The sequence below is a fragment of the Lampetra planeri genome, chromosome 63, assembly GCF_965212315.1.
Source record: "Lampetra planeri chromosome 63, kcLamPlan1.2.h2, whole genome shotgun sequence".
Taxonomy (NCBI): domain Eukaryota; kingdom Metazoa; phylum Chordata; class Hyperoartia; order Petromyzontiformes; family Petromyzontidae; genus Lampetra; species Lampetra planeri.
In genome coordinates this window covers 1504289-1521508 of record NC_136169.1, presented here as the reverse complement: position 1 = coordinate 1521508, position 17220 = coordinate 1504289, and the positions used below count along the sequence as shown (strand labels likewise).

Genomic DNA, 17220 nt, shown 5'->3' with positions numbered 1-17220 from the left:
AGGCGACGGGCGACCGGCGGCGGAGGCTGGCGTGTCGCGGTCGGGGACGACATCGGCCTAGCCCTCCCTTTTATTTACGCCGATCGCGAAAAGCGCCGCGGGGGAAAATGCGAAACGCTTCTGGCAAGCGTGACCGCCGCAAGGCTGTCTCCGCTAAAGCCCCCCCGCAGACGGGACGGCCCCGGTCGCGTCGCCACAGCGCACTGGAAGACACGATTGGTGAACTGCAGCGTTAAGGGGTGGACAACTAAACAAGGTGGCACGGCAGCTGGCCTGCTAACGGGTATTAGTCTGCCAGTAGAGGAGGCGGCGGTGACTGCCACCGTGTGTGATCTCAATTGGGTTACGGGTTACGATGGGGCCTACTCGGCTACCCCCCCCCCCGGGCAATTGACCGTGACGGGGCGTTCCCAACCTGAAGAGCAACGCTCGGCTCATCCACCTCCTCGCTCGCACCTTCCGGTTTAACCACGGCTTTCCGATATGTACGCACCTTGAACTTCTTTCACACCGTACGTAGCCAACCGTGCTAATCGGAGGTGCGGGAGAAGGACAACAATCTAAACATGAAGTAGCAGTTCTAAAGGAATTCGTTTTCAATGTAGATGATTTAAAAGCACCAATGGCTTCCTAATATCGGAAGGAAGAGCGTTCCAGACGGCCGCAGAAACGCATTTTAAAGCGCGCGATGCAGTGACCGTCTTTGTTCGATGGCTAGCCAAGTGCTGCTGCGAGGATGACCGAAGTTCCCGTGATGGTTTATGCTCCTTAACGAGATCAACAAGGTATTGTGGTTCACTAGTGGCAAGCACTTTGAGTGTAATGGGTGCGACGGAGCACTGGTGGGGTTGTAAACATCATCGCTGGGGAGACGCCTTCCCGTCGTGAATGGTTACCGGGCTTAATAGGTGCTACTCACCAAAAGCACTTGCCCCAACAGTCAGTTAATACCATACGGGTGATCTTTGCCTTTGCGACCGTATCCGGCCCCCCACGCCCGCCGATGCTCGCTTGCTTTTGAGGGTGTGCCAGGTCACCTCCTCTAGAGACGAAGGAGCGACGCTCCACGCGCAAACACGGCTCCCACGCAAGCACGGCTCCATGTTTGCTCAGCTGTAAGCGGCGGAGACGTCGAAGTCGACGTCACGTTCACGTGTGTGTGTCTGTTCAGCACCCAGATGTGTGTGTGGTGCACAGGGAGGTGTATGTGTGTGGAACATCTCTGTCGGTTAGAAACATTTAGGCTGGCCTGGGTTTAACCAGGCTGGATTGTGTGAGGAGCTCACAAATCCTTGAAAGATCTGGACAAAGTTCCATCGGTGAGCTCCGGCAAGCAAGGCTGCGTTGGATGGGTCATGTAGCCCGCATGCCCAGCTACCGCATGCCTCAACAGCTTTTGTTGGGCCGGATAGAGGGGGCTAAGCGGACACGAAACGGGCTAGAGAAGAGATGGAATTATGGGACGTGGAGCTGAGTGGACTTGCCGATGACTGGTACCAGCGGTGTCAAGATCGGCCTCTGTGGAGGAGGGCAGAGGAGCAACGCTCACAACAACGAGCGGAGCGCTGGGCGGCTAAAACAGCGAGTTGGCACAGGTGGCGCATCGGCCAGTCATCTCAGTCACCTCAGTCATTCGACCCGTAGCACCTGGGTCTGCCCCGTGACCTCCTGCCGGCGGGCGTTCGACACTTCACGTGGCCCTAACGTGCACATAACCTTGCACAAGCGCCGTGGTGACTTCACCGCCACTTAGTGGCGAATGGCGGTTGTTTTTGTAGGGCGGTATTGTAGTGGTTAGCGTGCCATGCTATGAATCCGGCGACCCAAGTTCGATTCTCACTCATGGCAAACACCATTATTTCAACTGGTCCTGGGCCTCCCCTAGGTCGACTCAGCCTCAAATGAGTACCCGGTGCGGTGTGTAACATCACCACTGGGGAGACAAAGGCGGCCGGGCGTGGTGTTGGCCACCGACCCCCTCGTGTGCTGTGCCGGCCTTCATAGGTGCTCGCTAACAGCACTTGCCCCAACAGTCTGTTACAGGCTATACGGGGGATCTTTGTATTTGTTCTGTAGAGCAGTAGTGTAGTAGTTAGCGTGCCCCGCTACAAACCCGGCGACCGGCGTTCGATTCCAGCTCGCGGCCAACACCAGTGACGATTATCTGAACTGGTCCTGGGCTTCCCCGAAGTCAACTCATCATCCTCATAAGAGTACCTGGTGTGTAAACATTGCCACTAGGAAGACAAAGGTGGTTGGGCGTGTTGCTGACAACCCACCCCCTTGTGTGCCATCATATTTGTTTACTCGCTAAGAGCACTTGGTCCAAAAGTTTGATAAGGCTATATGGTGGATCTTTATCTTTGATGCATGGGGGAGGTTGTGTGAGATATACGGGGATGTGTGGGTGTCGGGAGCGGTGGCACAGTGGTTAGCGCACAGCGCTGCGAACCCATTTAATTCCCGCTCACGACGAATAATAGTGGCAAATTTTTGAACCGATCTTGAGCCTCCCCTAGATCGACTCAGCCTTACATGAGTACCTCGTGTGGTGTGTGAATATCAGCATTGGGAAGACAAAGGTGGCCTGGCGTGGTGTTGGCCACCCACCCCCTCATGTACCTTGCTGGCCTTCATAAGTTCTAACAGCATTTGCCCTAACTGTCTTAAATAGGCTACATGGGGGAGGGATCTTTGTCTTGTGTGTGTGCTCTCCCATTTAATCACGGCGCTCTGCAATCAGCATTCTGACCGCATTAATCACAGCGTCAGAAGCGGCAGGCCATGCTCGTGTCTGCACGCAGAGCAGGCGGCCGGAGCGGTCGGAAGGTTCAATAAAACCGAACCAGTTCCTGCCTGCCGCTGCATGAGGTGTCAGCAGCCGCACTGCACAGCGCTCCGATCTGCTATCAGGAAGCTGCGCATGTTGATCCGCACGATGTCCGACGTTTCGCTTCCCCCCCCCACCCCTCCCTCCATGGCGCCGCGGGACCGTAAAGGACTTGCGAGGGCATGGGGTGACCTCCATCCAGCAGTGGATGGACAATGGCTGATGACGATGACGACGATGAATTTGGAGCGAGAGATAGAGAGGCGCGTGTGAGTGACGGCGCATGAAAACGCCAACCCCCCCCACCCACCCCCACCACGTGCTCCTCATGGGGGGGGGGGGGTGGGAGGGCCCAAAATTGCCCCCTCCTACCACCCTACCACCCACCCGTCCACCTTGCTCACTCCGCCACCCCCATCCACCCCACCCCCGTCTCTTTCAAGTTGGCTCAAACCTTCTTTTCATAAGTGGAGAAATTTACCATTTCCATATATATATAACATTTAAATACAAACACCTTGTGGATATTTAAAGATTAAATAGGATTGTGGCTTCTTCTTCTTGAAGCTGTTTGGAGCTGAGGGGTGCATCAGTCTTTGACGGAGCTGCCGATCCCGTTAACCCCTCGTGTGCCGAGCGCGGGGCCGGGTACCAGTGGGGCTGCTGTGCGGTGCCATGCCGGTCCGGCGGTAGCCGCGCCGAACAGTCGTTCCACCGTGACGCCGTCTCCGCCAGCAGCGCTCTCCGCATCTCCTTCTTCTGGTCTCGGGGACGTTGGAGACTGTTCTTGCCATTGTTGGGGCCGTTGGGGTGGTTGGGCGCCGTTGGGGGCAGTTGGGGGCCATTGAGGCCGTTAGGACCGTTTCGGCAGTTGGGGGCAGTTGGGGGCAATTGGGGGCCATTGAGGCAGTTAGGACCGTTTCGGCAGTTGGGGGCAGTTGGGGGCCATTGAGGCCGTTGGGGCCGTTTCGGCAGTTGGGGGCAGTTGGGGGCCATTGAGGCGGTTAGGACCGTTTAGGCAGTTGAGGGCAGTTGGGGGCCATTGAGGCCGTTGGGGCCGTTTAGGCAGTTGGGGCGGTTTGGGGCCGTTAGGGGCCGTTAGGGACCATTGGGAGCTTTTGGAGACTGTTGGGGACAGTTGGGGTCATTGGAGGCTATTTGGGACCATTTCCTTGACCGATATGTCCTCCTTTCTAAATATGAATCCTGAGAGCTTCACAAAGGTTTGTGAGAGTCTTGAACACGAATAGCCCCCTGTGTGTCTGTCCACAGGTCCTGCCTGATGAATCGCTGCCGGTGAACTGCCAGATCTTCATAGGCAAGGGCCTTCTCTGTGAGATATGGGTCCCTAGTTTTGACGCAGAACCCTGCAGCGCACAAAGCAACGGAATTAATAAGCCGACGAGATGCCCTATCGGCAAGGAGGCGCGGCGCCTGTTTATTTAATTGCTTATTTCGTTTCTTGCGGCGACGGTTGTGATGCGGAGAGATGGAGCGTCTCGTTTGCGGGTTGTGTCCGGGTTCGACACAACCTGGACACGCGGCACGGTTGACTACTTACGGTGCTAAAGAAGCTCAACATTCGTACATGCTAGCCTTGGTCAGGCGAGTCGAACTGTGAACCATGATTCTTGTTTAAAACAAGACGAAGAAGATAACACCGCTTTGATTGGAGCTACCAAGAGGTTTCATGTTGCAGGGACGTGAGGCTGCCGGGGGTGACTGAGTGATCGAGGGGACTTCATCCTTTCTTTAAACAAGGCTAGAGCCCGCCCTTTAAGACCAAGAAGTCTCTTGTTTGAGAGAGGCCCCCCGGGTTTAAGATGAAATTCAACCAGCGGTTAAATATATTCATCACTGGAAAAAACTCTTTGTCCACCGGGTTAAAGATATCTCAAATGTAGCTTCAAAAGTGTAAATGAAACGGAATCAAGAACTTCTTCTTGGTTCTTTCGGTAAAGTCACGTAGAAGGGAAATAATAAAATAATAAAATAAAACATAATAAAATAATATTTTATTATTTCCCTTCTACGTGACTTTACCGAAAGATCCAAGAAGATGAATCCCTGCAGTCACGAAAGCTTTAAATCGAAATGGAATCAAGAAAGTTGTTGAACTCTCCCGAATCACCCCCCCCCCCCACCACCACCTGTGTCTAACCAGCAGTATAAGTGGGTCCAGCAAAGCTGGACCAAGATGTCTTTGCCAGCGTGGAAGAGTAGACCAAATACCCTGCTGCAGACTCACCTCTAGCGGGGGGGAGGCCCTTCTGTCAGTTGGTCAGCATGTCGTGTGCGGTGGGGTAAAGTGTGTGCGTACTCACGCCACCTCTTCCGAGATGTCTTTGCCAGCGTGGAAGAGTAGGCCAAATACCCTGCTGCAAACCCACCTCTAACAGGGGGAGGCCCTTCTGTCAGTTGGTCAGCATGTCGTGTGCGGTGGGGTAAAGTGTGTGCGTACTCACGCCACCTCTCCCGAGATGTCTTTGCCAGCGTGGAAGAGTAGGCCAAATACCCTGCTGCAAACCCACCTCTAGCAGGGGGAGGCCCTTCTGTCAGTTGGTCAGCATGTCGTGTGCGGTGGGGTAAAGTGTGTGCGTACTCACGCCACCTCTTCCGAGATGCCTTCGCCAGCGTGGAAGAGTAGGCCAGAAATGCCACTCTCGAAGAGTGGCGACTCTCCACTCATTTTCAGAGGAAGGACCACTTTCGCCGATAAGACGTGATCAGTGTGAGGGCCGCCACACATCTGAAACCGTTTAGGATTGACAGCAGCACAATGATGGCGGCGGGGGGGGGGTGTTTTCACATTTGCGTATTGTCGGGTGGGCAGCACGTCAGAGGCCTCACTAAAGACCACCAGGGGCCGCCAGTGGCCCGCGGGCCTTGCAATTCAGAACACTGCTCCAGAGCTTCCCTCTGGTGGCGGCCCCTTTCCGCCTTGAGCCGGCAAGCTGTTGCAGGGGCTGCGCCTGTTACCTCCGAACGAAGCGGTGGCCTCCGGGAGGAGAGCGGAGGCCAGAGGTCGCAAACAGGTTTTGATTCCTTACCCGTACCCGTACCCGGCCGCACCAGGGTCGCAAATGGGTACCCGTAGCCGGGTACGGGTACCCGTTCCCTACCCGTACCCTACCCGAAATGAGTGACAAACGGTTACTCACCAATTCTAGATTTACTCACCAGTGACTCACGGCCTACCCGTACCCGGCCGCACCAGGGTCGCAAACGGCTACCCGTACCCGTACCTGGCTGGGTACGGGTAGCCAGGTATTGGGTAGGGTGCGGGTATCGGGTACCCGGTTGCGACCTCTGGCGGAGGCGCGGGACATCGTCGACGGGGTTAAACGGGCGTCCCCCGCGATTTATTAATATTTTTATTATTTGCGAGCAATTGTATTTTTATTGCGGTGGTGGCGATGCGGGCGGGGGTGGAGGGGCGGGTGGTGGAGTGGCGGAGGGGCGGCCGGAGGGGCGGCCGGAGGGGCGCGATATTAGCATTTGTCACCAGCCCAAGCTGGCGAGCTTCACGGGGCGAGAGACGCGGCTGTCACGTCGAGCTGGCGTTTCTCGCCCTCTCGCTCCGCGACTTCCGCATTAATATTTATGCTCCCGCTAAATTGTCATCTCTGTCTCCCCCCCCCCACCCCCACCCCCTCCCCCAAGGATTCCCCCGATTGAAATCAAACGCTTCTGGGCTTTTAAATATATGAGAAAAAGAGGGGGGCGGGTTGGGGGTGGGCACGTGGGGGTGGGCGGCGGGTGGGTGGGGAAAAGAGATTGACTGGGTAAGAAGTGAAGTGTTCTTAACCCTTTGTGCGTGGTGCCCACGCCGCTGGCGGCAGGGTCCTGCTGCCCCGACACCCCCCGTGCTCCCCCCCCCCACCCCCCCTTCTTGTTCGGTGCCTTGAGCTCCTCCGTCATGGCACCGCAGCCCTCACGGATTTCAGAAGCTTGTGGCTTGTTTAACAAAATATATATATAAAGTTCCCATTCGTCTGTCTTTTTGGCGCGGCGAGAGGAAACACAACTGCTGTGGGCGCTGGGGCGACGGCATGGGAAGCGGTTAAGGGTTGTCAACATTTAAATGTCACTCATCCCGCGGCGGTTAGCGCACAGGGCCTCCTGTCCCGGCAGACGCTTAACCCTTCGCTCGCCCGGCCCCCCCCCGTGCCAACCTCCATGCTGCCCCCGTGCGTCATGAAGCTCGGAATTCTGACTCGCGGCCGAGATAAAAAAATATATTTCCACCCGCCACACCACGTCCAGTACACCTCTCGTGATAGCTGTGGACGCTTGTGACCCGCTGCCACCCAGGCCGGTTCTACCAGCGACCTGGAAATTTAATTTCCGACGTTTCGCTCCATATAATGGGAGCCTCTTCGGATCGCCGTGACAATATACGCCGTGCAGCAGCTGGTGCCAGGCTAGGTGAAGGCGGGGCGGTCGCCACGGGGTTAACTCCTCGCGCAGCTTCCGCGCGTGCCACTCGGTGTGCGCCAGGGTTTGAAGTCATTACCTTCGCACGGGCAGCCGGGTGGGCGGAAAGCGGTTAGCAGCGTGGGAGCAGCGTTGGGAGCAGGAGGAAGAGAGAGCCATATGCCGGCGGCCTTTAAAAACTCGACGAGGGCTTAATTCCAAACTCGTTTTTTTTCGCCAGTCGCTGGTAATGGCCACTGCAGCCATCGCGAGAGGCATACTGGATGGCGTGCCGGTTGCCGAAACGCTTCCTGGATCGTGTCCTGATGATGCTTGACGCAGTCCCAAACGAAACGTCACGTGTCTAATGCTTAATTTCTGGTGTGAGAATGGCTAGTCGACTCGCCGCCGACTGAGCTGAACCGATACGAATTGGCGTGTCGGGTGGTGGAGGGTTCTTTAACGACATGGATTTAGCCAGATTATCACGTGGTGGCCTCACGCAAAAATCAATAACGAATTTAATTCCTTTGTTTATTAATTCAGAGATCAATTTAACACGTAGGCTGTCATTCTCTTTGGCTCTTTCGGTAAAGTCACGCCGGCTTGTGCCCGCCCTCACAGTCGGGCATATTTGCGGAATACACCACGCCGCCGTTGACCCTGGCCATTGACCGAGCAACCCAACGTTCCTACCAGCTCCCTCCGCAGGAATGTGTTTATCTTACGGAGCGTGTTTACCTCGGAAAGTCTCAATGAGCCTCAAGACTCTTTTTTCAAGAGGGTCCTTCTAAATGTCCTGAGTAAAGGGGGGGAAATGTGGCAATGTGTCACCTCAATTGACTAATTTGCAGTACATTTTTCAGCATTGGGAAGTTTTTGGCCAATAATAATTCAAGTTTATAAAGCGCCCTTAAACAATCGTCCTCAGGGTGCTTGCTACGGGAGACAACCGGAGAACACCAGAGGGACACCCGTGCAGAACAGGAGGGGAGCGTACACGCGCCACACACTCTCTCACGCACTCACCCTCTCAATCACGCACTCACACTCTGGCAGAACAGGAGGGGAGCGTACACGCGCCACACACTCTCTCACACACTCACCCTCTCAATCACGCACTCACACTCTGGCAGAACAGGAGGGGAGCGTACACACGCCACACACTCTCTCACGCACTCACCCTCTCAATCACGCACTCACACTCTGGCAGAACAGGAGGGGAGCGTACACGCGCCACACACTCTCTCACGCACTCACCCTCTCAATCACGCACTCACACTCTGGCAGAACAGGAGGGGAGCGTACACGCGCCACACACTCTCTCACGCACTCACTCTCTCAATCACGCACTCACACTCTGGCAGAACAGGAGGGGAGCGTACACGCGCCACACACTCTCTCACGCACTCACACTCTCAATCACGCACTCACACTCTGGCAGAACAGGAGGGGAGCGTACACGCGCCACACACTCTCTCACGCACTCACCCTCTCAATCACGCACTCACACTCTGGCAGAACAGGAGGGGAGCGTACACGCGCCACACACTCTCTCACGCACTCACCCTCTCAATCACGCACTCACACTCTGGCAGAACAGGAGGGGAGCGTACACGCGCCACACACTCTCTCACGCACTCACACTCTCAATCACGCACTCACACTCTGGCAGAACAGGAGGGGAGCGTACACGCGCCACACACTCTCTCACGCACTCACCCTCTCAATCACGCACTCACACTCTGGCAGAACAGGAGGGGAGCGTACACGCGCCACACACTCTCTCACGCACTCACACTCTCAATCACGCACTCACACTCTGGCAGAACAGGAGGGGAGCGTACACGCGCCACACACTCTCTCACGCACTCACACTCTCAATCACGCACTCACACTCTGGCAGAACAGGAGGGGAGCGTACACGCGCCACACACTCTCTCACGCACTCACCCTCTCAATCACACACTCTGGCAGAACAGGAGGGGAGCGTACACGCGCCACACACTCTCTCACGCACTCACACTCTCAATCACGCACTCACACTCTGGCAGAACAGGAGGGGAGCGTACACGCGCCACACACTCTCTCTCACGCACTCACCCTCTCAATCACGCACTCACACTCTGGCAGAACAGGAGGGGAGCGTACACGCGCCACACACTCTCTCACGCACTCACCCTCTCAATCACGCACTCACACTCTGGCAGAACAGGAGGGGAGCGTACACGCGCCACACACTCTCTCACGCACTCACACTCTCAATCACGCACTCACACTCTGGCAGAACAGGAGGGGAGCGTACACGCGCCACACACTCTCTCACGCACTCACTCTCTCAATCACGCACTCACACTCTGGCAGAACAGGAGGGGAGCGTACACGCGCCACACACTCTCTCACGCACTCACACTCTCAATCACGCACTCACACTCTGGCAGAACAGGAGGGGAGCGTACACGCGCCACACACTCTCTCACGCACTCACCCTCTCAATCACGCACTCACACTCTGGCAGAACAGGAGGGGAGCGTACACGCGCCACACACTCTCTCACGCACTCACCCTCTCAATCACGCACTCACACTCTGGCAGAACAGGAGGGGAGCGTACACGCGCCACACACTCTCTCACGCACTCACACTCTCAATCACGCACTCACACTCTGGCAGAACAGGAGGGGAGCGTACACGCGCCACACACTCTCTCACGCACTCACCCTCTCAATCACGCACTCACACTCTGGCAGAACAGGAGGGGAGCGTACACGCGCCACACACTCTCTCTCACGCACTCACCCTCTCAATCACGCACTCACACTCTGGCAGAACAGGAGGGGAGCGTACACGCGCCACACACTCTCTCACGCACTCACACTCTCAATCACGCACTCACACTCTGGCAGAACAGGAGGGGAGCGTACACGCGCCACACACTCTCTCTCACGCACTCACCCTCTCAATCACGCACTCACACTCTGGCAGAACAGGAGGGGAGCGTACACGCGCCACACACTCTCTCACGCACTCACCCTCTCAATCACGCACTCACACTCTGGCAGAACAGGAGGGGAGCGTACACGCGCCACACACTCTCTCACGCACTCACCCTCTCAATCACGCACTCACACTCTGGCAGAACAGGAGGGGAGCGTACACGCGCCACACACTCTCTCACGCACTCACACTCTCAATCACGCACTCACACTCTGGCAGAACAGGAGGGGAGCGTACACGCGCCACACACTCTCTCACGCACTCACACTCTCAATCACGCACTCACACTCTGGCAGAACAGGAGGGGAGCGTACACGCGCCACACACTCTCTCACGCACTCACCCTCTCAATCACACACTCTGGCAGAACAGGAGGGGAGCGTACACGCGCCACACACTCTCTCACGCACTCACACTCTCAATCACGCACTCACACTCTGGCAGAACAGGAGGGGAGCGTACACGCGCCACACACTCTCTCTCACGCACTCACCCTCTCAATCACGCACTCACACTCTGGCAGAACAGGAGGGGAGCGTACACGCGCCACACACTCTCTCACGCACTCACCCTCTCAATCACGCACTCACACTCTGGCAGAACAGGAGGGGAGCGTACACGCGCCACACACTCTCTCACGCACTCACACTCTCAATCACGCACTCACACTCTGGCAGAACAGGAGGGGAGCGTACACGCGCCACACACTCTCTCACGCACTCACTCTCTCAATCACGCACTCACACTCTGGCAGAACAGGAGGGGAGCGTACACGCGCCACACACTCTCTCACGCACTCACACTCTCAATCACGCACTCACACTCTGGCAGAACAGGAGGGGAGCGTACACGCGCCACACACTCTCTCACGCACTCACCCTCTCAATCACGCACTCACACTCTGGCAGAACAGGAGGGGAGCGTACACGCGCCACACACTCTCTCACGCACTCACCCTCTCAATCACGCACTCACACTCTGGCAGAACAGGAGGGGAGCGTACACGCGCCACACACTCTCTCACGCACTCACACTCTCAATCACGCACTCACACTCTGGCAGAACAGGAGGGGAGCGTACACGCGCCACACACTCTCTCACGCACTCACCCTCTCAATCACGCACTCACACTCTGGCAGAACAGGAGGGGAGCGTACACGCGCCACACACTCTCTCTCACGCACTCACCCTCTCAATCACGCACTCACACTCTGGCAGAACAGGAGGGGAGCGTACACGCGCCACACACTCTCTCACGCACTCACACTCTCAATCACGCACTCACACTCTGGCAGAACAGGAGGGGAGCGTACACGCGCCACACACTCTCTCTCACGCACTCACCCTCTCAATCACGCACTCACACTCTGGCAGAACAGGAGGGGAGCGTACACGCGCCACACACTCTCTCACGCACTCACCCTCTCAATCACGCACTCACACTCTGGCAGAACAGGAGGGGAGCGTACACGCGCCACACACTCTCTCTCACGCACTCACACTCTCAATCACGCACTCACACTCTGGCAGAACAGGGGCAGAACGCACACACGCATTCACACTCCCAACACGCAGAAAAGCCCCCACGCCGAACGCAGCATCCCTTCTTGCCGTGAGGCCACACAAGCATTACCACCGCACGCACCGTCACAGCCTGCCACTATATAGATTGACGTCGGTTGTTGTACCATACTGCGCGAGCGTTAATTATCGCGAGCCCCCCCCCCCCCCCCCCCCGCCGGGTTGGGGACGTCGTGGACGAACGCGTGGGATCGGTTCGTTCGTCCGTCCGCACGTCGTCCGTAATCCGCGCGATGACGTCCGCTCCCTAAATTAAATTACCCCGGCTCGATATGTGGCCCCCCCTCCTCCCCCCCCCCCCCCCACTTGCCCCCCTCCCCCCCCCCCCCTTGTGTTCCCTACCCCCCACTGCTGGGGCTGTTTCTCTCTCACCGGCGTAATCCGTCACTAGCGGTGTCGCCTGCAGGTCGCCCCCCCCACGGAACCCCGGTTCCGTGCTCTCCCTCTAATTGGTCTGATTGAAGAAAATTAATCATCTGAAGCCGCTGCTGCTGTTGAGTTGGCAGCGGTGCACACAGCACAGGCAATGACAACCGAACAACCCCTACGCACGCTCCCGCGCCGGTGGTAACACTGCGGCCTGAGAAAGAAAAAGTCTCCACCAGATAGGTGACGTTTTGAGCAATGGCGGAGAGTTAAGGGTCACTCTGCCCTCTTTGGCGTCTCTGTCCACTGTCTAAGCGTCACCTGGTTTACACAGTTTCTTGTCGAGGCCGCACAGATGCGGTGGTGTCATTGAACATGCGGGAGTTGAAATCGTTCGGTGAATGGATTTGGGGTTTCCCCGTAGAGCAACGGTTGCAGTGCACGGCGGTGTGGGTGTCGTGGTTGATGCTGCGGTGTTTGCTAACCATGCGGCGTGTGCGGTGTGCGTTATTGGGGTTCGTGTTGCAGTGTGAGCAGGAGGCCCCGGCTGAGTCTCGTGGCGCTGACCCCGAGGCCTCGTTGTCGTCGTCATCCGAGGGTGGCAGGGTGGAGGATGGGGGCGGGGAGGATGCACGGGGCCCCCCCATTGGGGGGCATGAGCCGGTGTCTGCGAGCAGCGAGACGATCTCTGAGCAGAGTGAGCAGCTCCAGTCCATGTGCTCTAGGGTGAGTGCTCGCGTTCGTTCGCTCACTCGGTTATTAACTCTCACTCTATGGCTCATTCGCCCGCTCATACGTTCACTCCCTCATTCACCCACTCGTTCAGTAATTAAATCGCTTGCCCGCTCACTCTTTGACTCAGCTACGCAGTTATTTACTCATTTGCTCTCTCGTTCATTCACTTATTCTCTCACACACTCATTCACTTGCTTGCTCACTCTTTCGATCACTCACTCGATCGGTCACTCGGTGTCTCATTCACTTCGCTCGCACGTTTGGCCATTCACTCACTCGCCCACTCGCTTGATCCGTCGCTCACCCACCCACTCACTTGCTCAGACACACACGTGCGGTTCCTCTCGCACCGCGTGTCCCTCACAAGCCCAGCTCACGCCACAGGGAGCCATTCAGAATGAGAATCTTTATCTAGACTGGAGGAATCCGACGAGGTGCAAAGCTCTTTTTCACAAACGTCCAGTACGGGCGGGTCAAAAATTGACATCTGGACCCAAATCATGGCCCACACAGTGGCGGCTTCTGGTTTCTCCAGCAAGCCCAGGGAGCGGAGGTTCTAAAGGTGTTGTGACGCGTTGGCAGCGCCCACCAGTGCGCAGTGCCCCCACCCCCCCCCTCCCCCCCCGTGTCTCCACGCGCCCCCCCCCTCCCCCCCGCGTCGTCGTAAATAACGTCGGGACCACGACCCGTGGCGAGCTGCTGCTGCTGCTGCTCACGCGTAACGATTATCAGACAGCGGGGGCCCGCCGCGTTCCCCGCTCGTTAGATAACGCGACAAATGAAGACAAACTGGGTGCAGACAAACGGCGCGGGAGGGGAGCGACGGCGCTCGCCAGATAAAACCCGGGCGCTGTCGATGTCACCGGCGGCAGCGGCGGCCTGGCGCGCGAGACGCGATGCAGTGCTCGCTCGCTCGCTCGCTCGGCGCGACCCTCGGCGCTGACGCCGATGCCGACGCCGGCCTCGCTCGCTCCGGAAATTGCTCCCGAGAAACCCGACGAGAGAGATTCTTAGCGCCGCCGCTTTTCTTTTTTTATCTCTGCCCATTATCTCCAGTGGCGGCGGCGGCGGCGGCTGAGATAGCGCGGCCGAGACGCACCGCTCCGCGGGACGGAATTGGCCGGGCTCTGCTGAGACCTCGGAGGCTGTGACTTCCCCCCCCCCCCCCCCACCCCGTGCCCCACGCCAAACGTGTCGGTGGCCACAGCCGAGTGGTGTGGCGTCGGCGAACGAGGTGCCTAGATCTTCTTGGTTCTTTCGGTAAAGTCACGTAGAATGGAAATAATGAAATAATAAAAATAAAACATAATAAAATAATTCTCACGACGTTTCGGCCACAACGCTTGCGTTTGCGTTGTGGCCGAAACGTCGTGAGAATTATTTCATTATGTTTTATTTTTATTATTTTATTATTTCCATTCTACGTGACTTTACCGAAAGAACCAAGAAGATGAATCCCTGCAGTCACGAAAGCTTTAAATCGAGGTCCCTAGAGTTAACGTAATTATGATCCGCACCCTTTGCTTATCCGACAAAGCATCGTTGAACCTCTCGTTGCGAGGGTCCTGCATTGGGGTGGCCGAACTGCGCGTTGTCGTTTTGTCCGCACGCGCGTCGCGTGTGTCATCGGACTCGAGCCAGACTCGCGGTGACCTCTGACCCCACCCCCCACGTGTGCGTTTCAGGCCGAGACGGAGCAAGAGGATATGGGGAGCATCACCGCGTCATCCGTGACGGTGAGAACCGGGCGCCAGCTCCCACTCGGGTCCCGCCCCATGCCGACTCCCCCTTTCACTGCCGCCTCACTCCCATCTCACGCCAATCGAGGGCCTAGCGCCCGCCTCTACACACGCGCGCACAGACACCCGCAAAGCCGACGATCCCTCTCCGTCGCCTACATAGACTGTAGGGTGAAGTGGCGACGTTTACGCGCCGCACCAGGGACTCTATTGAGGCTTAGTCGACCTAGGGGAGGCTCAGGACTGGTTCAGATAATCGTCACCGGTGTCGGCCGTGAGCGGGAATCAAACTCGGGGTTGTCGTAGCGCAGCGCGCTGACCGCTCCCCCACACAGCACGTGTGCACACGTGCTGCGGTTGATACAGGCAGACCGATTGCCCCAGCCGCTGGTGGCTGGAGGCAACTCATTCACCCTGAGCGGGCGAGAAGGCTCGGCTGAGGGGAGAACGGGGGCGGCCATCCTGGGCGAGCGGGCGGAGGGGCGCACGCGAGTGCGGGCGACGCTGACAGCACCGACGGATGGGCCCGCATCTTCGGCGCCCGTGACGTCACAAACGCACGGCCGAAGCGGCGATCTCTCACTGACCACGCGAGGACCCAGCATGCTGCCCCGACGATCGATTCCTCCCTCCCTCCCTCCCTGCTCCACCCCCCCCCCCCCCACTCGCTCGCGAGGGGCTTGCAGCCTGCGCTGCGGCGGGCAACGACGGCGAACCGTTCGGTGCCTGGCATCCAAAACTGTAAACTCAAAACAGAGTTCGGCTCGGTCGGGTGATGAACGACCCCGTGAGTCTCCGCCGGGCGTCTGGTTTCGTCGGCCTCCTCGTGAGGGCTCGGGGGAGGGGACGTGGCGTTTGGTGGGTCGGGGGGGGTGTTCCCGAGCTGACGGCTCGTGAGCCCAGTACCTCCGCGGTTGACGGGAAGGCTTGCGCAGGGCCACGTGAGACGCCGCGGGTCCCGCTGTACCAATCGGTCCCGCGTCCATGGGATTTGATCGTCACTATTTGGGGTCACCATTTGGGGTCAAGAGCGACGCGCTGGGATGAACCGTGTCCGTGTCGAGAGGGAGACTTGAGTCACAACAGCTGCAGAGCACACGTGTCGGTGTTTAAAGATCGACGCGACACCGGAACGACGTGGTCCGGAACGCCAAGCAATGATGAGCTTTGAGCCATTGGTGCTCATCTCCTGTTCACAGCCCTGCAGAGCCAGTGGCATACAATTCCATATTCCTATGGTGGGGAGCAGGTCTATCCATAGGACCACCACTGTTGACTTCACCATTTCAACCCCACCAGTCAGGATTTGAAGGCACCGCGACCTTCCGTTTGATCGCTCGCTCAACCGCCGAACCACGCGGCTGCATCGCCGCCCATCTTCCCCCACCCACCCCCCTCCTCCCCTACACCCCCCAAACTGCCCCCGCTCTCGCCGTGGGGCGTGGGGGCGAAGCGGATCCTGACAAGCGCCGTGCGACCCGGCGCCCCGTCGCTTTGAAGGCGTCCCCTGCCCCGTGGCGATCTCGCGTTGCTGCCTCCTCCTCCTCCGTAATTGGCCCAGCCTTGGGTAGCGGATATCGGAGCGCCCGCCCGCTCCACGTTCCTCGTTTGCCGGCGCCGCGTTGCGATCGTTCCAGAGGCGAGCATGGAGGGAGTGGGGAGGGCGGCCCCCCAAGCGGGGGGCCGCCCGTGCCCCCCCCCCCCCCCTCCGTGACCTTGAGGTGGAATGTTTGGTCTGGGGACTCGTGGCCCCGCGCGTCGCCCGCCACATGAAAGCCTCTCTCTCCCATCCCCGCTCGGCCAGCTCGCTCGCAAACTATGCCGCCCACCCACCCACCGCCGCCCGCCCCCCCAACTCACCCGCCGCGTGAATGAGTCCGTGAGGCTGGCTTCTTATTTTATTATTATGATCAAGCTTTCGCCCCAGAGAAAAGCCGCACTGAGCCTCATGATTATTCTATTAAGACCCTTGCCGAGTTTTATCCGCGGTTGGGTTGCGATGTTGCCACGCGCGAACCCTAATTGAGTAATTTGCAGGTCGCTTTTTTTTCTTCTTGTTTTAGCATCGATGATGTTGTTTTGGGCGATATCAGTTACGCGGTGTGTGGGGTTGTTTTTAGCTATGGGGGAGGCAACCGGAGAAGCAGAACAAGGGGAGAGCGAACAAGCTCCACGCAGGGAACGTCGCCCAAGCGTTACGTCGGTGCCACCACCCAGACAAACCGAGATGAAACGCTCTTGCAGCGTCGGCCTTCTGGGCCGCGGCACGATGCGTCGAGCCAAATCGATTCCTGCTCACGCACACGGTGCGCGCGCCGGAAACGGTGGATCGTTCACGATCTATGCAAATCGTGTGAAAATCAGCGTCACCGCTCGGCTCACCGAGAGAACGTAACCGCGCACACGGAACGAGAACCACAGGGCCCGAGACGCGCAACGAGCAGGACGCAAATGCGATCAAAGAAAAACGACGACGGATCCTCGGACCAAATCACGACCCTCCACTCCCTTCCCCGGTGATAGTTTTTAACGCGTCAGGTTCTAACGGAGGTCACAC

General features: G+C 57.9%; 1 protein-coding gene across 2 annotated transcripts in view; it reads left to right on the top strand.

Moving 5' to 3' along the window:
* Positions 1 to 17220, top strand: part of LOC144736904 (uncharacterized) — a 54361-nt gene that overhangs the window by 21464 nt on the left and 15677 nt on the right. For both annotated transcript variants that reach the window (XM_078619578.1, XM_078619577.1), the window contains exons 4-5: positions 12718 to 12915; positions 14610 to 14660. In XM_078619578.1, coding sequence (XP_078475704.1) covers positions 12718 to 12915; positions 14610 to 14660 — 249 coding nt within the window. The remainder of the gene's footprint in view (positions 1 to 12717; positions 12916 to 14609; positions 14661 to 17220) is intronic.